At 46.9% G+C, this 22,240-nt stretch overlaps 1 protein-coding gene across 1 annotated transcript in view; it reads left to right on the forward strand.

Moving 5' to 3' along the window:
- LOC144133809 (uncharacterized) overlaps positions 1-21,985 on the forward strand; it is a 137,063-nt gene extending 115,078 nt beyond the window's left edge. The window contains exons 7-10 of the mRNA XM_077666903.1: positions 9,132-9,347; positions 21,363-21,449; positions 21,656-21,725; positions 21,858-21,985. Of these exons, the coding sequence (XP_077523029.1) occupies positions 9,132-9,347; positions 21,363-21,449; positions 21,656-21,725; positions 21,858-21,985 (501 nt within the window). The remainder of the gene's footprint in view (positions 1-9,131; positions 9,348-21,362; positions 21,450-21,655; positions 21,726-21,857) is intronic.
- Positions 21,986-22,240: the final 255 nt, after the last annotated feature.

Consider the following 22,240-nt stretch of genomic DNA (forward strand, 5'->3'; position numbering starts at 1 on the left):
GTAGAAACCGAATTACTTGAAGGGCGTCAGTGCGGATGACAACGCGGGCCTTGGGGAGCATAGTTGTGGCAGCCACGGAGCACAGTGCTTCTTGAACTTCAACGAGCTCAGCACGAAAGGACGAAGGGGGTTCTGTAAGCTGAAACCCAGAGGCTTGATTCAGGGCAGTTCTGCACGGGCAGCAGATTGCCGTTGTTGTTTCGCAGGCTTGGATGCTTGCGTCTACGTAGACAACAATGCATCCAACGTCTACGTAGACAACAATGGCGTTCGCGGCTGAAGAATAGAGTGTGACGTGGTGTTTGAAGTGTGCCGGCTACTTACAGCTCGCGGAAGAAACGCGACGTCTGGCCTCCCAGGGCATTGAAGACCAACAGCGCACCGACGCCCCACGATACAGCCTACGCAGACGGCGCGCGGAAAAATTCGTTGGAGGCACTTAGAATATCTCTTAACTGCGGAAAGGCGAAAACCGTTTGCGAAGCATTGCACTCATCTGAATTTACCGCGCTTGAATTCATTTCACGACAGAGAAGTGCAGCTGGCGCGGGCGTGGCAGAGAGATCATGTGACATCACAAGATCGGGTGACGTCACGACGCGCTGCGCCGTGATGTCACGTGACCTTGTGATGCCACGTGATCTTAAATCTTAGGATCACGTGACCTATAATGTAACGAACGGACGCGTGTATGAGCCATTAACGGCTATAGCCTTATTAGAGCCCGTGTAACCGTGTATGGTTGTTACCGAACCTTCGGCTCCGCAGACATTCTGAAAAGCTTCTGCATTGCTACATCGGACTGTGCAAGGTCACTGATATAGTAATTGGTTTTTGGGGAAAGGAAATGGCGCAGTATCTCCCTCATATATCGTTAGACACCTGAACCGCGCCGTAAGTGAAAGGATAAAGCGGGAGTGAAAGAAGAAAGGAAGAAAGAGGTGCCGTAGTGGAGTGCTCCGGAATAATTTCGACCACTTGGGGATCTTTAACGTGCACTGACATCGCACAGCACACGGGCGCCTTAGCATTTCGCCTCCATAAAAACGCAGCCGCCGCTGTCGGGTTCGAAACCGGGAACTCCGGATCAGTAGCCGAGCGCGCTAACCACTGAGCCACCGCGGCGGGTACAAGGTTATTTGTCAACTTGGATATTCACTATGAAGCGACTCCCGGCGGATCAACAGCATCAATGCGGCGCAACGCAGGCCTAAAATTCTTACTTGTGTGCGTGAAACCTTATTATCGGCCCTAGAAGATTCTGTGCTTGCGTTCTCACTAACAGCCTTTTTTTTTGTGCATTCGCACTGTTTGTTTTCACGCATTTCTTTTGGTTGTAAAACATACTGTCGATGCTTCATTAAGAGAGGAGAAATGCTGCAAAACACTGGGGAGTTTATTTCCTCTTGCTAAGTGTTGCCGGCACGCGGCTGTTTCACTTTGTGACTTGAGACGCGGCCAGGTTTGTCTCGGGTGAACGCGCAACGTTGTTCGAGACTGCTGAGGTTACTCAGCACGCCTTGTTTTGAATGTTCATTCTCAGGTTCAAACTGAGCACCGCCAAAAACGTCCTCCGTCGCCCAGCTATCCGGTTCTTTGTGGAAGCAAGTCTGCCCCGATAAAAATTTCTTTTCGAAACCTTTTCGCTATATTCCTGACAGCCGCACTGCCGTTACCCGTACATGACAATATTTTCACTTATTAACCAAATTTACAAGGAAACAAACACCGCCAATGTGTTTTCTGAAAGGGCATAATTGTGCTAAGTGAAATATAACCACATGCTAATAGAAGTCAAATTTCTGATGTTATTCTTTTTGACAGAAATTATCGAGAAACGGCTAATCAAAGAAATATGGTAAGAATTAAGCTTATAATTGTATAGTACAAAGGAGTACAATAGAAAATTTTATTGGGGCCGCAGGATTATCAACTAATAAAGGTCTTTCAGAACATAAATAAAACGTAAATATGTTCACGTTTTTAAATTAAGCTCTAAGAGGGCCATTTTTAAAAACTCCTGAAATGCCGGAGATATCAAGACCTAACTAAAAAAAATTAGGGGCACTTCGGTGATCTAAAGTGCGATGAGGCGAACGCCTAATTTTTGGTGTTGCTGCCCCTGCTGCTGTCTGTGTGCTGAAACTACTAATCAAAGAATATACCATTCGTCCCGGTCGGCGTTCAAAAGGCGTCTGACGAGATCACTCGGAATGCTGCTCTCGAAAGATGCTGGCGCCACCCACTGACGTGAGGTGGTGGTGGTGAAAGCATTTATTTTAATTTTGCAGAGAGGTTGCGTGGGGAGCACTCCCTAGTGGGCCGCTCCCCTTACAGTACTAGGTGGAGTCCCTTATTCAGGGACCCCATTGGTCTGGGCCGCCATTAGAGCTCGCTGAGCTAGAGCTTGTTTGGCCGGTAGGTCAAGGCAGCTGAGCAGGGCCGCCTCCCAGTCCTCTCGGGTAGGGGAAGGGGTTAGGGGCAGAAGAGAAGGATTGCGTTGGCATGCCCAGACCATGTGGAACGTATCAGCCACCTCCCCACAGAAAGAACAGAGGCCAGAGAAAGAAGTGTCGAAATGTTTGAGCACTGCCGGGCACAGTAGAGTGTTAGTAAAAAGTCTAAGCAGTATTCTCTCGTCCGCTTTCCCTAGCCCCTTCAGAGGAGCCGGGTACTGACGGTGCGAGTCCCGGTAATAAGCGGAGATATCTTTGAAAATTAACAGAGGATACGAGTCCTGGCCCAGATCGGTAGGGCCTACGTCGGGGGCCTGGTTAGTGAGTGCGCGGGCGACCGAGTTGGCGGCCTCATTCCCTGGTAGGCCTTGGTGGCCTGGAGTCCAAATGAGAAATCGGGTAGTAGGGTCCTGATCCCGAGCTGCTCTCCGAAGTATTCGTTGCGCTGTTGGCGTTATCCAGCGCAGTTCATAATTCTGGCAAGCCTCTCGCGAGCCAGATATGATGAATTTAGATTCAGCGTGGGAGGCGGCTAGGGCAATTGCTACCTCCTCCGCGTGGGTTGTGCTAAGTGCCTTAAAATTGAGACCGTTCACCTATCTTCCCTCGTGAACGACTGCGGCCGTGTACCATCCTCCCCTGGAATGATGTGGGCCCGCAACGTCTACATAGAAAACGCTGAGTTTGGAGCCATAATGGCGGTGCAGGGCATTCGCCCGCGCCTGACTCCGTTCATTGTGGTTCTCTGTCCATTTTGGTAGGAAGGGGTCGAACACCTCTCCATAGAAGGGGGCGCCTCTCCATAGTTCTGGCACTCGTACCCTTTCCTCAATCTGATATTCATGTTGTAAATGTAGCCGGCCCAGTAGGCGACGAACGGACACGGTCTGTGCAAGACGTGTGTATTGATTAGCGAGGTGCGCCTCGCGCAGCTCCCAATAGGTGTTCACCACCCCCAGTGCAAGGAGCCTCGCATTTGAGGTAGAGATCGGGAGGTCGAGCGCTCTTTTCATCATCTTGCGGAGAGTAACCTCCAAGATGTCTTCGTCATGCTTGCGCAAGTGCAGGTATGGAGTCGAATTCTATATTCGACTCGTCACAAAAGCATGGGCGAGTCGCATCGCATCCTTACTTCTGAGGCCCCCACGCTTTTTGGAGACGCGGCGGACCATGCGGCCCACTTTATCGCCAACCTTGCGAAACTTGGCTATGGTTGTGTCAGCGCGACGGTTCTGGTGAATAAATAGTCCGAGGACTCTAATCTCAGTGGCCTCGTGTATGGGTCCGCTTGCCAGAGAGAGAAGTATTGGGGTCTTGCATCTCTGCGAGGGGCGGAGATGTGCGAATTCTGATTTTTGAGGAGAGCACTGGAGACCACAGTACGTAGCATAGCGTTCCACTACGCTCGCCGCTGTTTTCAGGCGGTCTTCCAGTTGACCAATGTTGCCCTCTGTTGCCCAAATGGTAATGTCGTCGGCATATAGCGCATGCTGTACACCTTCAACCTCAGCCAGTTGGGCAGGGAAATGGAGCATTGCGAGATTAATGAGTAGTGGAGACAGCACTGCGCCTTGTGGTGTGCCCCGTGTACCCATAGTGTAAGGACCGCGCTCCTTGTCCTGAATGTGGATAATGGCTTCGCGGTCCGTTAGGAAATGTTTAATGTAATTAAAAGTGTTGTGTCCACAGTGTGTCTCGCTGATGTGAGAGAGAATGACGCTGTGTTTCACATTGTCGAAGGCACCCTTCAAATCCAAGACGAGAATTACCTTGTGATTATGAGGGTGCTTGAGAGGCGTGAGGACCTCGTGGCTGAGTTGAAGAAAAATGTCTTGTGCCGACTTGTGAGGCCGGAATCCAAACATTGTGTCTGCGAAAGTGTTACGGGCCTCCAGATATTCGGAGAGGCGATCTCGAATCATGGCCTCCATAAGCTTGCCCACACAAGACGTTAAAGAGATGGGTCGGAGATGATCGGTATTGATGGGCTTGCCTGTCCTTGGGATGAAGGTGACAATAGCCGTTTTCCATTCAAGGGGGAGGGGCGTATCGTTTTTCCAGATTGCGTTGATGTATTCTAGCAGGGCCTCATTCGCCGGCTCAGGAAGGTTGGCCAAAAGCTTGACCGTAACCTTGTCCCTCCCGGCGCTGTACCCCGTCTCTTTTTAGCCAGAGCTGCCCACAGATCGTGGAGCTGGAACGGACAATCCAGATCCGGATTATCTCTGCCTGCATAGAGATATTCCTGTCCACAGGAGTCTTGGATTTGACACAGATACTGGTCCCGTAATGTCTGGGGAAGTTCGTCCGTGTTACCTTTGAAATTGTGAATCGCTCGTTGCAGATGTTTCTGCATTTCTGCGCGGGTATGAGTTGGATCTATCAGGCTGCGGAATAGCTTCCAAGTGTTGCGAGTAGACATTTGTCTACGAACAGAGAGAGCACTGACATGAGGTGCATGCACAGTAGACTGAAGTGCAGGTACATCGTCTGCTGGCGCCTTGCACATGCGCAGTGGATTCGACCTGCCCCAAGTTTCCAGATACGGCATACTACACCAAAGTAATCTGCTATCACAAATTGCCAAATACGTGTCTGGTTAACTAACCCCTAAATAAGTATAACTAATTGCTAATATTTAAGCGACCCTATCTAAGTACTAATCAATCAATCTTTATTTTCATTCTGTCAGTGATACAGAAAGGGCTGTTTTTCAGAAAGCTGTTTTTCAGAACAGCTTGACTAGGCCACAGCCCCATGGAAAAATTTCGGAGTGGTAACAGCACTACCGTAAAAAATTGAAACTTAACAGACTATAGGGCACACACTAAGTAAAGGAAATGCTAAGGTAATACAGAAGGCAGTATCGAGTCACTAATTGATTAATTTCTGACTAGCCTACTAATTAATGCCTGATCAAATGACGAAACAACTAATAATGCATACTACATCATTGATGGCGTCATCGATGGCGTCATCAGTTTGACAGCTAGAGTGTGACAGAAACGCGACCGAACACGCTGTCGAGTCGTCAGACTGAAAGGCTTTTGCCTTAAAATGTTACCCGTGTAGAAGTACAAGACCCGCCGCGGTGGCTCAGTGGTTACGGCGCTCGCTTACTGATCCGGAGTTGCCGGGTTCGAACCCAACCGCGGCGGCTGCGTTTTTATGGAGGCAAAGGCGCCCGTGTGCTGTGCGATGTCAGTGAACGTTAAAGATCCCCAGGTGGCCGAAATTATTCCGGAGCCCTACAATACGGCACAGCATTCTTCCTTTCTTCTTTCACTCACTCGTTTATCTCTTCCATTACGGCGGCGTTCATGTGTCCAACGATATATGAGACAGATACTGCGCCATTTCCTTTCCCCAGAAACCAATTATTAATATTATTATGTAGAAGTAGAAACGTTTCCTGAATATGGTAAGCAAACTCAAATACCAAGTGAAATATTTTCTCAAAGGTTTACTATTTCTAATGTACACTTCTTGGCATGCATAACTTTTTCAAGGACGTTTGCGATTTTTGCTTGTTAATCGTAAGAGCCAAAAAGGTTTTAAGGCAATGTCATTACCAGTTCCATTACGAGAAAAGCCGCCTGCGTGTGTTTGTGCGGGTACTCGTAGATGGTACAGAAAATTTCATGGATGGCAAGAAAAATAGGGTGACGTCATTAGGTTGCCATAGGATCCGCAATGAAAGCTGAGCACTACCATTTCAGACAGTCTGCTGCCGCTGCTGCTGCTGCTGCTGCCGCTGCTGCTGCTGCTGCTGTTGTTGTTGACATGAAGAATGAAAAGGAAAGAGCACGGGCCTGCCCATTGGCTCAAGCTGAGCCACAATCGCTGCCTCGTGCTGAAAGTAGGATATTTGAAAGATACGATTGCAAAGATAGAATAGACGCGCGGACGCTATTATAACCCGGGCCAATCCCAGGGGCAGTGCAATATCGGGCCAACCCGTTCCGAAGTGCTTGAAGCACTCCGCCATATTCTAAAAATAAGTTTAATATCTTGGGTCCCAATAGGACCCGTAGCAGTCTGCTGCTGTGGTTGATGCTGTTGCAGATGCTGATGCTGATAGGAAGAGAGGAAAGGAAAGTGCATGGGCCTGCCTACTGTTTCAAGCCAAACCACGCTCGCTGCCGCGTGCTGAAAGTAGGAGAGTTAAAGGATAGGAAAGCAAAGATAGAAAGAAAAGGCGCGCGCTATAATGCTCCGGGCCGATCCCGGAGGCAGCGTCCTACCGGGCCGACCCGTGACAAAGTGCTTCAAGCACTCTGCCATATTCCAAAAATAAGTTCAATGTCTTGGATCCAAGGACCCGCAGCAGATATAAAATCGGCTATCAGGTATTCCGTAGCTGTCATGCCCATGTTGTTCTTCTATATATACGCCACTGGCTGACCTCAACTTGAGCAACCAAAATTGCTAGCAGCCGTTTGTAGTACAGCGTTCGAGATGATGCCGTACGATTTATCGTTGCATACAGCTTATATGTGCTAATCAAGTTGCAGGAAAGCCTGCGTCTGGGATTCGAACCGACGACATATATAAATTCAACTGTGTGCCTTCCCAGTCACTTTACCTTTTCCCTTAAGGCGCGGTTGGAAACTCGACCGACATGCGAGACAGTTACTGCGCCATTTCCTTTCCTCAAAACCAATACTAGTATTAAGATTGTGACGCAACCGTTTATCGTACACCATTTCGGGGTGTCATACGATTTCTCGTTGCATATAGCATACCTCTTCGAGTTAGGGTGGAGGCTAGCTCGCGCCAGGCAATCGAACAGCCGTCCGAGAGTTCCCCTCGGACCTTCGTCGATTCAGCGTTCATGGAATCAGCGTTCAGAGGCAAAGCTGCGTCAAGGTTGTACGCTCACAATGACACACTACTGCTTGCGCCTTCACAGCCTGTGAACAGTCTTGAGAGCCCTCTGAGTTTATTTTGATTATTGAAGGACAATTGGACCGCGATTAAACGCTTAACATGAACGCTCAAAAATAAATGAACAGAACAGCTTAAGATTTCAGGCATTGTATGAAGAAGGCCAATTATATCCCATCAAAACATACTTCTAACAAAAATCTGCACTGCACTAAATCAAAGCAAGCTGCGCATTTAAAAAAGACCAATCAGATGCATCGCTTACATGGTCTTTGTTATATATTGTAGACACGTGGAAAATGTGTCATTGAAGTAGCATCCTCAAGCAGCCATGTGCTTGTACTGGACTAAATTTTTGGTTTAAGATTCAAACCGCCGCCCCTTTCTTTGAAAGCCTTCAAAATAACGACGATTACACTTGTGGGTTCACAAGAATCCACAAAAACAAGAAAATCGTCCACACAAATGAAAGAAAGGGGCGGTGGTTTGAATGTCAATTGTGAAGCACCTACAAATGGAAGAATAGTTTCTGGATCTGTCTTTGTTTTTGAGCGTATGCACGAGTGCTGGTCTTTTCCCTCAAGGTCTAATAATAAGTGCTTGTTTTTTGATGTCATTCGAAGCTGATTAAGAATGGCAATACAACAAATGCATTAAACTGGGCCCTAACCAACTCCTGTTCCCATCGGACTAAGCGCTTTCGCCGAACAGGTGGCCAGAAAGAAAAACGTGGGGTTCACACACTCTATGTTGGCAGCGGCAGCGCGAAAGATTCTAAGGAAACAAGCTGAACCTAAAGATGGTAAGGGCACAAAAAGAAAGGACCAGGAAAGAAAAATTTTCCACTGTCCCGTGCATTCACGGTGGCTCTCGCAGCCTTAAGAAGGTGGCTCCCCATTATGACGGGTGCATAGTGTTCTCGCCACAAAACAAACCCGGTAGAATCTGTGCAGCCATTGGGAGGTATGGCACACCACAGGAGAGGAGGAACGAGTTTGGTGTGAGTCACTCCTTAGCCTTTCTGGACTGTGCTTGCGGGGTGGTTTACACCATTCCTTTTTCTTGTGGCCTGCTTTATGCGGGTCAGACAGAGCACTGTATCAACCTCCGCCTTCTTGAACATGCTAGGTCACTTGATGGTGGCTGGGGCACACGTTTGACCAAGCGCGTTAACAGTCACAAGTGCACTCCACTGTCTGAAGAAATGTGTGTTATGTGAAGACATAGAGGTGAGAAATCTTGAGAGGTTAATAAGGCTTTTAGAATAAGGACGTCGATGATACATGCGTGAGTCTGCCATCGCTGTTGTTACTTGAAGTAGAGTTTCACTATCTTTAGAATGCACTATCCTTGCGATACGGGTCGAATAGTGGTGTTGTTTCACGCGCCCTTTTTTTGGCTGGACCGTGGCAATAATGAAATAGAGTGCGCATGTCATGTGCTCTTTCGTTATTTTGTTTTGTTTTATCTTTTGTTTATATTAGGGCTCCTAATAAATTTTTGTCAGTGTATAGAGAGCACTTGCCCGGTCTTTCTTCGTCTCCGTCCTCGGACTGGTGGTGCCTCAGTAACGTGGACATATGCAATCCCAGAAGGCAACCCAAATGCACTGGATATGCGCCGCAGTGAGGAAATTCTGCAGCAGATGTAACTCACTGTTCTGCCAACATAGAATTGTGGTAGCCATATACATTCCATGAGAGGCTACGTAGAAAAGATGAATGCGGCACTCTGCACCTATTGCATTTGAAGAAGCACAGTTGCCTCACCCTCTGTCAATCGGAGCAGGTTGGCGCCCACACGTTCACGACCGAGGGCTCTGCGCGGTTGGGCGCACCGAGCAAGGCTCCCTCCTCTTTCGACTACTACACCCGACAGCCGGGGAAGACGCGCTACGATTTCGTCTGCGGGCTGCCTCGGGCCGAGCAAGGCGCAGACCCGGAGTGCGCGATTGGCTACACCATGGACGCTAGTGTTGCCACATCGGGGCGCCAGGACATGAAGGTGAGTGCAGCGGTTAGGGACCTGGTTGTCCCAGAGAAACTGTTTATCAGACAGTGGCGACAATTTTAAGGTGACAGGTGCCAGTAGATCATCCTTTTTAATTTCAAAGGGCGACTTTGGACTGCAAACCGACGTGCTATATCTAAGAATATCACTAAAACAGAAAACAAGTTTCGGAACCTTCCGCTGTTTCTGAAAGCTAACAGCTGCGTAATTATGATAGTTCTCAGTGCGCTAGCACTTAAAGTGGCCATTTCTCCCATTTGGGCATTGTGTGTTTCTTGAAGCCGGTTTTGTTGTAGGCTGCTCACCTGCCCACCTGGTTGTGCGAAACCTGCCTACCATATCAGGAGGCACCCGATGTAATCGCTGCTAGCGAACAGCAACCTAGGTCGCAACCCAAACCAAGCAACCCATGTCACTCCGTTGGCAACACCTGCCATAGTACCTTCCTTGTGCGACTGCACCACTGCTCACCTGCCCACTGGCGGCTTGCTTGCCAAGGTGTAGGTGGTGTTAACCACGGGTAAAGCTGGGACGCTAATTAGACAGCACCGCACCAAAGCGCACCTAGCTCGGAAGGAGCAGCAGCGGTTAGGAGGACCACGTGATTATAACGATACCTGCACAGTAGTTAAACTGAAAAAGAAGTTGCGATGGTCATTATGTGGTAGTCTGGAACCACCAAGTAGGACGTCGCGCCAACCGACAATCGAGGTCATTCTGGCGTACACATCCGCATTGGGCCTGATTATCCAATACGCATTTTCATATTTCTGTGCTGCCACCTCGCGTACAACGCTGAAAGCTCACTGGAAGGGTACTCTGCGCTCAACCCGGCCGGACTGAGTGCCGCTGCGGAGCACGTTTTGTTGGAATCTGTCAACGATGGCGTGTCCTGGGCAGCACCTGGTACCTGGAAGATTTCTAGGATTGACTGATGGCTGGGTGCGAAGTCCGAAGCAGGCTGCTGTGCCCACCGAAGAGCAAATTCTTCAGTATCTCCGATTATCCGGCATGCGATGCGAACGGCAGCTGAGCAAGGGCCGCCGCTTCAAAGATGAAGGCTACATTCGGAACATAATGTTCAATGAAATATCCCCGATCAGTGACGTTGGCGTTTCCCGCTTTATATGCCTGCCATCCATTAAAAGGTGGATACTACATCGTGCACGCCGTAGCAGTGCTGAAAACAAGTAGGGACAGGTTTTCACAAGCAATCGTTGTACTCAAGCGCTGCCGAATAGCTACACGAACTACAAAAGCACAAGCGTACTCGCGACATGGCAGCTATGCTAGAATTTCACTTTATTTTCCCACAGCACACCGCTGCATAGGTTAAACAAGCATGCGCGTCCATAAAGACGAGCGCGAGGGGCGCACATTGAGTCATTCCGGCGATACCACACAGCGCTCTTCATCATGGATATGATGCGAACACACGCATAACGCACCTTCTTCTTCTGCCTCTTAATACATGGCACATACCCACACCGGGGGATTGGCCAGGGTGTAGTGGCATAAACAATGAAATTTCCTAGGAGATATGACAAAATTTTAGCACCATGCGTGAATGCTCTCGTAGCTTCTTTTTCGTTGTCCGCTTCATCACGCGTTGAAAGCGGCTCACAGCACTTGCCCATTCGGCCTTCTTGCTTGTGAAAGCAAAAAGCGTCGGAACGAAGTATAAATGCCGCGGTGACATTCGAGGCCTTCTTGCCCATGAATAAAACCTTTCGTGATAGACTGCACATGCATTTAAAAACAGTACCTCGTCCGTACCTGTCACAAAGTGATTCTCGCACAGTCTTGACGTGCTTGACAGTGCCCAAGGGCGGCCACGATCGTCGAGCCGGCGAACTGCTTTTATCCACGCTTTGCGTCGAAGACGGTCCCGGAAAGCGTTCGGAAAGCGATAAAATCCGAGTTTGCTTCCTTTTACATATTGGGCATTGCAGCCGTATGCAACACATGTCGTATGCATCGTCAAATGCGTCGCGCTGAACGCCCGACGACTGCAGCAACGCACCCCGCGTAAGAAGCCCGTTTGTTTACACTTCCACGGCCGGTCTCGAGTGCAGCGCGCGACCCTTCCAATTTGTTTCGCGACACCGCCGCCAGGGGATGGGCGCATGCGCAGTCGCGTCGTGAAAAAGGCGGATTCAACTGACATTTTCTTATCCGGCTTCCTGGCGCTAGACAACACCGTTGTTCGCCTCCATATAACGGTCAATGATCCTCGCTTGTCATGACGCGAGACTGAATTGAATGACGAAAATAGCTTTGCGTATAATTTCGTCAGAAACCCATTAGATTTAACCTCCCGGGCAGACACCTACGGAGCTTGAAAGAGGGATATGATATATTACAAACAAAAAACAATAGGTAAAACCATCTCAAGTCTTCCTTGAAGCCCACAACTTCTGATTAATCACGTTCTTGAGCCATAGTACTACCAAATATTTATTATTTATTTATTTATTTATTTATCAATACTGCAATCCCCTCTGGGGATTTTAGCAGGGTGGGATACAATAAATACATAATGAAAACCATAACACAGACAAAGCATATAATACAAATTAGATCCATGGAGCGTATAAACAGTTAAAGACAACACATTTCTAAGCAATACCTGAAATAAATGCCGATAGTGATGATTTTGAAATTTGATCATTGGTTAGTAGATTCCATTCAGTTACTGTTCGGGGAAAGAAAGAATACTTAAAACAGTTATTATGGGTGCTAAAGGCGGTTATTGTGCGACTGTGTCTCTGCCTTGTAGAATACCCAGATGAAAAACTAATTATTCCCGTGAGGTCGGTTTTATAATGACCGTTAATAAGTTGAAAGAGGAATTTTAGTCGTGATACACGGTTTCTTTGCGTTAATGGTGGCAGGTTTGCTTTCATTAGTAGTTCGGTAACTGATGTACGTCCAAAGCTATTATATATGAAGCGAACTGCTTTTCTTTGCACCATTTCCATCTTGGTGATGTTAGTCTTGGTGAAAGGGTCCCAAATTACACATGCATAGTCTAGTATCGGCAGAATTACACTTTTGTATGCGAGCAGACGGACAGAAGGGGTGGAAAGTCTCAAAGCCCTCCTCAAGAAGAATAATTTGCGGTTAGCATTAGCTACTACATATTCAAGGTGCTTAGTCCAAGTGAGATCATTAGTGATCCAGAGTCCTAGATACTTGTAGTGTGTTACTTCGGAGAGAAATATGTCGTTAGTAGCATATGGATATTTAAGTTTGTGCTTCTTGCGTGTAATGGTCATAAAAACAGTTTTTTGAAAATTAATTGACATTTGCCAAGCTTTGCACCAGGCAACAACTTGTCCTAAGGCATTGTTCAGCAGTTCCTGGTCAGCGGCATTCTCTATTTCCGAGTACAATACACAGTCGTCAGCATAAAGTTTAACCTTAACGGGAATACCATGCAGTACATCATTAATAAACAAAAGAAACAAAAGAGGCCCAAGCACCGAGCCCTGCGGGACGCCAGAGCCAACTGAAAGTCGTTCTGAATGGTGGTCATTAAAAACAACAAATTGTTCTCTGTTCTCAAGATAAGCCGCAAGCCAATTAATTAGTTGAGAATTTTCAGTATTGCGCCTAATTTGTGAAGTAACTTTTTATGAGACACCTTGTCGAAAGCCTTTGAAAAATCCATAAAAACAGCGTCTATTTGTTTCCCATTGTTAATTGCTTTAGCAAAGTCATGCACTGTTAGAACCAATTGGGTATTTGTAGAGTAGCCTTTTCGGAAACCATGTTGATGCTTCGTAAGTATATTATATTTCTCCAAGAACTCTGACATATGATTATGAATTATGTGTTCCAAAAGTTTACATACCGTAGATGTTAAAGAAATTGGGCGGTAATTTTGAATGCAGTGTTTTTTTCCTGCCTTATGTAGTGGCTTCACTGTGGCAGTCCTCCAGTCGCTCGGCACTTGTCCCTCGCACAATGATCTCGTGAACAGAACGTGCAGGTATTTTGAGGTCCATTCTGCATACCGCTTTAAAAATGTGTTTGGAATGTTGTCCGGACCGCAAGACTTTTTAATGTCCAGATTTAAAAGCATGTTTAGTATTCCTGTTTCACTTATTTTAACATCGGGTATAGGTGACGTAGGTAATTCGAAAGACGGCATTACGCCATTATCTTTAGTAAAGACGGACTTAAAATGTTTATTAAATGCATTTGCTATTTCCTTGCCATCGCACACATCTTTACCATCAACATGAAACACATCACATTCCTTGGAAGTCGGAGAAATAGAACGCCAAAACTTTTCTGGAGCTGTAGTTATGAAACTGGGCAGTGGTTCACCATAGTAGCGCTGTTTATCGGCATATACTTTATTTTTAAGGCGGGAGGAAATTTCGTCAATCTTGTTTTTGACCGCCTGTGCAGCATGGATTTTCAATCTTTTCTTAAGACGCTTCAATTGCCTTAGGAGTCGTAACGTCTCACGGGAGATCCAGGGGTTCCTGCCGTTTTTCTTTTTAGTTATCAGCGGGACAAAACGGTCAATGCACTCTTTTACTAATTTTTTAAACCTGCACCAAAGCGAATGCACATCATCTGTGCTATCTGAAAAGGCATCGAAGTTAAGCGAAAGTATGTCAATGATTGATACATCATCGGCTCGAGAAAAGTTTGGGTAAGATGGATATTTAGGCTTGCTATCCAAGACGGCATCAGCAATGGTGAGTAGGACAGCTTCGTGGTCTGAAATTCCAGGTACTATTTCGTAATTTGTATCTGCGCCTATTGATCCGCTGACAAAAAATAGGTCAAGGACTGACTGAGAACTGCCCTGAATTCTTGTGCTTTGTTCCACAATTTGCAATAAATCAAAGGAAAAAGCAATGTCCAACATTGCTTCACCTAAAGCGTCATGTTTTTCAAGTGAGAACGTCGACCAGTCTATATTAGGTAAATTAAAATCACCTGACAATATAATACGATCAACAAGTTTGACATTCGTGTACAAATATTGTTTGAGATCGTCTAGAACAGAAACGGTAGAACTAGGGGGCCTATACATTGCTGCAATAACATATCTAACATTTCCATAGTATGCTTTACAAAAAATACACTCTACATTGGGTATATCAGACATTGGGAAAATTCGCAAGGTTGACTTAATGAGTATGCTAACGCCTCCACCTCTACCATCACGGTCTTTTCTGTACGAACTGTAGCCAGTGGGTACAAACTCACTGTCAAATACTGTGTCGTTAAGCCAAATCTCAGTCAAAACCGCAATTTCTGGATCGTGCAAAAGCAGAAGAGCCTCCAACTCAGCAGTCTTGTTTAGAACACTCCTACAATTATCATTTAATATTTTCAGGGTCCGAGGTTTATTGGTGAGAAGTCAGTTTGATTTCTTTCTAAGCCTGAAGCGAGAACCTTTCGCTTCGTCCCAACCAAATAGGACGTTATCAACGCTTAGTTTATCGAATAATAACTTTGCTTTGGCTCCTTCGTCTCTCTCTTCTTTACAGCTTTTCCATAACTGTTTACGTATTTCTCGAACTCGTTTTGAATAATCCTCAGCTATTGATATGCCGGAGTCTTTGAGCTTGTGACATGATTGTAATATGGACATTTTTTCACAGAAATCGAGCAGTTTTAAAATGACAGGTCGCACCTTGCTTGCTTCCTTTTTACCCATTCTATGGCATCTTTCGACGCCACTTACCGACTGAAGCTGACTGAAGCTTCTCAACATAAGGATAAAATTTCAGGCGAAACCAAACCTCTACTTCAAGGGCGAGACGCAGTAGCGTAAATAATCCCTCCAGCAGCCTGGGTTCTCTTTGTATTTAACATTGCACACACAAGGACACAGTTTTATATACCTATTTCATTTATTGTTATGTTTATGTATATTTAACGAGATAACGTTAAGGAGTTGCTGTTGCAGAAAGACGGCGTCCCTCGCCGGCGTCGGCGCCCTCACAAAGAGCGAAAAATGCGCGAAATATTCTAAGAGCAGCAGCCTAGGTTGGCCACATGTGTGAAAGGTGGGCACCTAGGCCAGGTGATCTTGTGCTGTCGTCACAACCTACCCATCAGATCGCTAGTAAACTGCCCACCGTGGCACGTGGCAGTTTATAAACGACTGTTCGCGAGAGGCTGCTATGGAAGAGCAACCTGGGTCGCACAAGCCTCACCGATGGAAGCACATGCCATCGAAGGCATGCTCCACCGCTTAACCTCTGCACCGGCGTCCCAGGTGTGGTATGGGCACTTCCAGGTATCTATGAAGGTAAAGTCGAAAAGGACCAATGTCGCATATATTATCTCCATCGCGTGAAAACGTTCAGGCGGAGCTTAAGAGTTGCTTTAAATTTTTCCAACTACAACCTCAAGCAACGAACAAACAAGAAGCGCACACACAATACTTACAAAATATTCTCCGTAGACACAATCAAAACGAAGGTATTAAGCAGTAGCTTTGATTAGAACTTTTTGCTGCGTGTCGCCATGTAATATTTAAGCCAAACATTTTTAGTGCTGTTGTACAACCTCGAGAGATGGTTGTAATAATTGATTTTTGGGGAAAGGAAATGGCGCAGTTTCTGCCTCATATATCGTTGGTAACTGAATCGCGCCGTAAGGGAAGGGATAAAGGAAGGAATGAAAGAAGAAAGGAAGAAAGAGGTGCCGTAGTGGAGGGCTCCGGAATAATTTCGACCACCTGGGTATCTTTGACGTGCAGTGACATCACACAGCACACGGGCGCCTTAGCGTTTTGCCTCCATAAAAACGCAGCCGCCGCGGTCGGGTTCGAACCCGGGAACTCCGCATCAGTAGTCGAGAGATTGTTGTACAATCTCGAGTTTGGCTCGCTTTCAAGCCTCGGTGCTTCATGTATCGCAAGCTTTTTTCCATACCCTGGCTTACGCTCAGTTGAAACTGAGCTTCAAGCAAGGTGTTTACATTTTTGTGCGTAGTAGTTGTAGAGACCAGTTCGCACTATTCAGCGTGTGTGTACAATACTCAGGGCTCTTAATTACCTCCACATATGCGCTGTTCCACAGAACCTTTTTAAAATAACTATGGGAGCACGTAGGAAGAAAAGTTCACGTGAAGTGAGGCTATAAACAATGCTGTATCACTCATCGCCACCCCTCTGGCAATTGACTGGAAAACCAATTAATTTAGGTAGCACGTAGTGAGGCGTGTGCCACTCCAATAAGGAGTGCTGGCATGACTATATAGAGTTAGAAGACAAGAATTCAGCTGCAAATGCTGTTAAAGGAACTGCTTCAACTGACGGCATCGACTGATTTTTGTGACGTTGCTCTCAGTTCACCTAATTTTTAGTTAATCCCTTCCTCTTGCTCGCTACTGCGATATATTACCTAGAGAATGTGAATCAACCGCCAAGTCATGGCAATAGGTTGATCCCATCAGTTTTTTGGGGTACTTGCTGATACATTAATTTCTTTCCGACTAAAGTCCCGTTATGTAGGAGCGCCTAACAGCATTTGCTGAAATGAATGGAAACTAAAATATAGAAACGTTCGCTCCAATAGTGAACCTGTGTCTGAGAAATGGGAAATACGCCAGCTGTATGGGTCGATGGCCAGTGCTGCCGCACAGGGCCCATTGAGAAGGGGATGCGATTTTTTCTGTGGGCTTCCCTGCCCCCCAACTTCCCCCCCCCCCCCGGCCCCTCTGTGTCTGACGGCCATAGAAAGAGATATTTTTAGTGGTCTTGGAGGTGAGAGATACAATACTTATGCCTGAAGTACCCTAAAATGGATCTAAAGCTCGCTACCACCGAGTGGAGCAAAGGGTGCATGGGCTTTCCAAGAAACCTCGCGGGGAGGCTGCAAAACATGGCAGATTCTGGCGCTTTCTGCAGCGGGTGCATGGGAATATCTGAGCGGAACTGTTTTGACGTGTGAGCTCCACTGTGCCGTCGGGTGGAGGGGAAGAGAAGCGTTGTTGCAGCGCTTTGTGTGTCCACTGCCTAGCTCTTGCCTCGTCTTAGTTGCACTGTTTCGTTCCACCATACAACACCCCTTAGCGCGCCCACTGCATTTCTAAATAGGACCACACCTGACTGCTTTTGTAAACCTGCATCTTCTTTAATGGCGGTAAAAACAAATCTGCAGACCACATGTTTCTCTTCAGTGAGAATTTCGGTTGAGCGGCTTCCTCTTTCTGGCACAGAGTGATTACCACTGCAAAGCAGCAGCGATGGACTGCAACAAAGGACTATAATTTTGGGTGTGAACTACTGAAAAACATCGGCTATAGAAGTGGTGTTATCCCCTGCAAGATTTGTTTTCGTCTTATAAAAGTTGTTTTCATCCATCCCATTCTTTTAGATACACAGGTTTGTGGGTTCTCTGCTTGCTGATATTAATTTGGCCGTAGGGAAAATTTGTCCTGTATGAGAACATTGGTTTATATTATGAATCGCAGGAAGAAATTGCTGTAAAAATTTTATAAATGTGTTTTCAGTAAAAAACGATTTTATATGCTACTATTGTTACTATGGGCATGAATCTAAAAAAGATTTTTGTAGTTGTCTTGTTATTAAGAGAGGTTGGATTTTCTGCATCTAGCACATGTAAAACACTATTGCTTTTTTTTTCAAATCTCTTCCCTCCAGTTGCGAACGGACTGAAGAAATGTAAGATTCCTTAGAATTCATTGCTACCGCGCACAGATGGGACAAAGCAAGGCCGACGAGACACAGCGCTCACTGTTGTGGCCTTATCTGAGTACATCCCGCATTTTGCACTGTAGTCATGCCGCTGCACGAGCCGCATGTGATGACCGCACATATTGCACTGGTTCGCACGGAACGGAGAGGCAAGGCGACGCTGCTAGATGCAGTGCGAACAAAACAGATATATTTAAGAATTAGGTGTTAGGGAGTACATGATTCAAAGGTTGGGGTGCCCAAACTTACTTTCCGCTAAGTTGGCGTTGAAATCTTCGTCAGAAGGAACGGAGGGACTGCGCAGATGGCATTGTTTGTTCAATGAGGCTCAGCTTCAGCCCGATGCCTTGGGAGCATCGGACCCCGGAGGACCGACTGCCAGCGGTGTCGTCTCGAGCCTTGCTCGCCAACCACTGTCTAGCTTTTCTCCTTCTTTTTCCTCCATTCGGCTATCCTTCCTTCCAAGCTCAAGCGTCTCGCTCAACCTCCTCGGAGCGCCGTTGGCTCTGTGACTTTTGCTGGTGTGCTTGACCAGTTGAATGCTTGTTGACGAGGGAATAAAGATGATGGTCAGGCTGTCGGCGTTCAGACACCTAATGAGCCTTGGCCTCCGAAACCCGAGGATTCCAGGCGCAATACGCTCTGATGTTTGAGCGCCTCCGGGGTCCCACAGAGAGGAGATGTCGCCCGAGATAGCGGCTCTCCGGAGACGCGCAGCGCACTCTCACACGACTCTTCCAACTAGATGTTTTGTCTTATGCTGAGTTGTATTCAGGGGGGCGATTTGTGAACGAGACAGACGGCGGAATTGATAAAAGTGCTGGTGCGTGGAAAATCTTTCATGAAGAAACAAAGAAAAAGTGTTGTTAAGCTGCGGTGGATCAGTGGTTATGGTGCTCTGCTGCTAGCACGAAGGAGGCTGGTTCGATCCCGGCCACAACAGTAGCACTTCGATGTAGGCGAAATGCTAGAGGCCAGTATACTGCGCAAAATCCATGAACGTTAAAGAACCCCAAGTAGTAGAAATTGTCCTGAGCCCTCCACTACAACGTCCCTCATAACATGAGTCGCTCTAGGATGTTAAACGCCCATAAAACTAAAACCAAACGGACTCACGTGTTTAGACAGGTTAGCTGAAGGTTTTTCTCTGTCGGCTCGTCGGCACGTATGGCGTTGGTATTAGTTTGAATAGTAGTATAAGTTGATGAAGCCGAAGGCATGCAATGCACAGCGCGAGACTGTGTTGCAGCTGAACACGCGGCGTGACCGGCTGCGGCGATAGACTTTAGTGCTCTCGTGCAGAGGCCAGCGAAGCTGATCTGCTGGTGCCGCCGCATGTTTGAATCCCGATCGCGGCTGTGTTTATTTTATTTATTTAGGGTTTGGCCAAGGTCACCCTCAAAGTAAAGATTCGCACAAACTCGGTGAGCTGGAAATAGGGCTTTCGCAATAAATGCCTTTTAGAAGACAGGAAAAAAATTATAATAGTAAAGCGGAACTTACCTTATGGATCCTGGCTAATCTTGCATAGCTTAAAACTTAATTTAAGCAGACTCAGCTCATGTTGACAATATTCTCTCAGCCGAGCTGAATGTTTTTCTAAGTGCATGAAGAAAAATTGCTCGCCAAACATTTTCTGCGTTGTCAGCCAGAAAAATGTTTCACCTCTACTGTGACTGAATTTAATGGTTGGATTGAAAAAATATTGTATTTTGTCAAGCACAGCTCGTTTATTGAAGGCCCGTGTTAGGTAGCCGTTAGTCCATGACTGTTGGCGACCTGGTTGGCCCACTCGACGGCCCGGACTCGCGTCTTCGGGTCTGGGCTGGCCAGCACAGCCTCCCGCTGCTCGAGAGAAGGGATTTGTACTAGCTTCGCCGGAGGCGGTTCTTACTTAAAATCTCATAAGATGTGGTCCTTAGTGGCGCGTTCGCTAGAGCGGAAACATTGGGGTTCGTACTGCGAGGGGTACATATGTGAGAGTTGCGTGGGGTTGGTGAGGGAGCTCGTTTGAAGCTATCTACACGTGGTTTCTTGTGCTTTGGACAGCGTCTTAGCCGGAGGGCGATGAACTCGCCCTGCACAACGTGGAATGGTGGGCAATGCCATGAAAAGTTGTCATGCCGTCTCTCCTAAACCCCGGAAGAATAGGCGACCTCCCTGCCCGGTTGACGAAACCTCAGGCTTTATTGTGAGCTGCCTCGTTCCCTGATTATCCGAGTGGGTAGGCACCCAAACCAGTTCGACTGGTCTGGTAGGTTGGGCTATTTTTTTAAGAATACTAAGGGTGAATTGGTGCTATTAGGGCCTGCGCGAAATTGAAATTAGTAGTTAAAAATTCACGGTTAACTTAATGGTTAAGAAATAAATGGTTAATTTTTTTTCCTCGATCATTATTTGGTCCGTTGGCTTGTGTGTAGGCATTATTAAGAAAAGAGCAAAGGAAAATAAAAAATGAGCTGCGTGAGCTACATAAGAGAGAATTTTAGCAGAGCGGTTTACTGTCCCCTCCGCTCACAGTTCCCAGCGGAGCTACAGCCGAGCGTCGTGCAAGAGTAGTGTTTTAGCGCCGCGTGTTCCCCGTCCGCTCAAGCGTTTAGTCCTGTTGTGCCTCCTAGTGATCGTAATTAGATCTACCAGAAAATGGTTATAAGCAACACTGCCTAATTTATGAAGGAATAAAATAATAATGGTTTATTACGTTTACTGTACTTATTTCGCAACAGCAGTGGTTTGGTTTTTGCAGCAATGCTTTCGTATTACGAAAATTAGAGAAGTTTGCCATTGCGAGAGCCAAGTCAAGACCACGCAATCCATTCCTTGGAGCGCGTTGTCGTTAGTGTGTGTGATCGTTCGGTGCGAAGTTGGAGCATCGCGTTCGAGTTTTCTTCGAGTTTCGTTAGTAGGTTATGCGAAACCACCTGTTCGCGATGCCGAAACGCATTCTGCAAGACCCGCTCCTACTCTCACAGTTGAAGTGGTCCAAAATAGAGGACTTGTTATGTCTAGAATTGTTCGGCCAAAATCGCCGTGGCCCGCTTTCAGTGCACGGGCTCATCAACATCGATACGATGGACAGTGGGGTTTTTCGGACTGCGTTTAGATTTTAAAAAGACTATATACGCAGGCTGCAGAGGGCATTGCTAATTCCCGATGCGCTGACCACTCTGCAAAAGATGACAGTGCAAGGGGATGAGGCCCTTTGCATCACCTTACGTCGGCTTGCGTATCCGAACCGCCTCAGCGACCTCGAAAGCGTTTTCTGGCGGCACAGCTCGACTCTATCGTCTGTAACAAACATCGTTCTTCAGCACCTCGAAGAGAAGTTCTCCCATCTCCTGGATGATGTCAACAATCATTCTTGGCTGAACACTGACACATTGGAGAGGTTCTCGCAGGTAAGGAGCAAAACGCAGAAAAATCGCCCAAATGATAATTGCTTACAGAATCGCCCTACTGTTTTCAGTCCAATCACGCCAAAGGAGCCCCGCTGAAAAATTGTTGGGGATTTATCGACGGTACGGCGCGGCCAATTTGCCGGCCGTCGAAAGATCAAAAGATATATTTCAGTGGGCACAAACGCGTCTATGTTCCCAAATACCAGGCAATCATGTGCCCAAATGGGATCATCTGCCAGTTAGACGGATCGTACCGAGGCAGCAAACATGACGCCGGTAAGTGTGAAAACGTCGGCGATAAAAGCCCTAAGAAGCATACATTGTGTAACAAGTTGCTATTCAGCCCGCAGCTTGGAGATCCGTTTTTCTGTGCTAATTTTGAGCTATGTTTTTTTTATGCCCTTCCAGGTAACTTCCGGAAGACCGATGTGTACACAAAGTTGACCAGCCTGGTCAAAGGTCCAAGCTATTGCGTATATGGAGACCCGGCGTACCCATTCAGGCCCCTTTTAATGAATCCTTATGGCGGTGCCTAATAACACCACAACAGATAGCTTTCAACAAAGCCATGAACACCGTGAGACAGGCAGTTGAGTGGGAGTTCGGGAAGATTGTTGGACTGTTTGCCTTTTGTGACTTAAAAAAAAACAAAATGTGCCAAGGATCTTCAAAGGTAGTGCTCTCCTCGCCAACTGCCTCACATGATTGTACAGTACCCAGGTGTCACAGTACTTCGGCGTCGACCCCCATCACTTGAAGTGTACCTAGCCCCTCGCTAATGCCACACTTTA

This window comes from Amblyomma americanum, chromosome 5 (genome assembly GCF_052857255.1).
Source record: "Amblyomma americanum isolate KBUSLIRL-KWMA chromosome 5, ASM5285725v1, whole genome shotgun sequence".
NCBI classification, from domain to species: domain Eukaryota; kingdom Metazoa; phylum Arthropoda; class Arachnida; order Ixodida; family Ixodidae; genus Amblyomma; species Amblyomma americanum.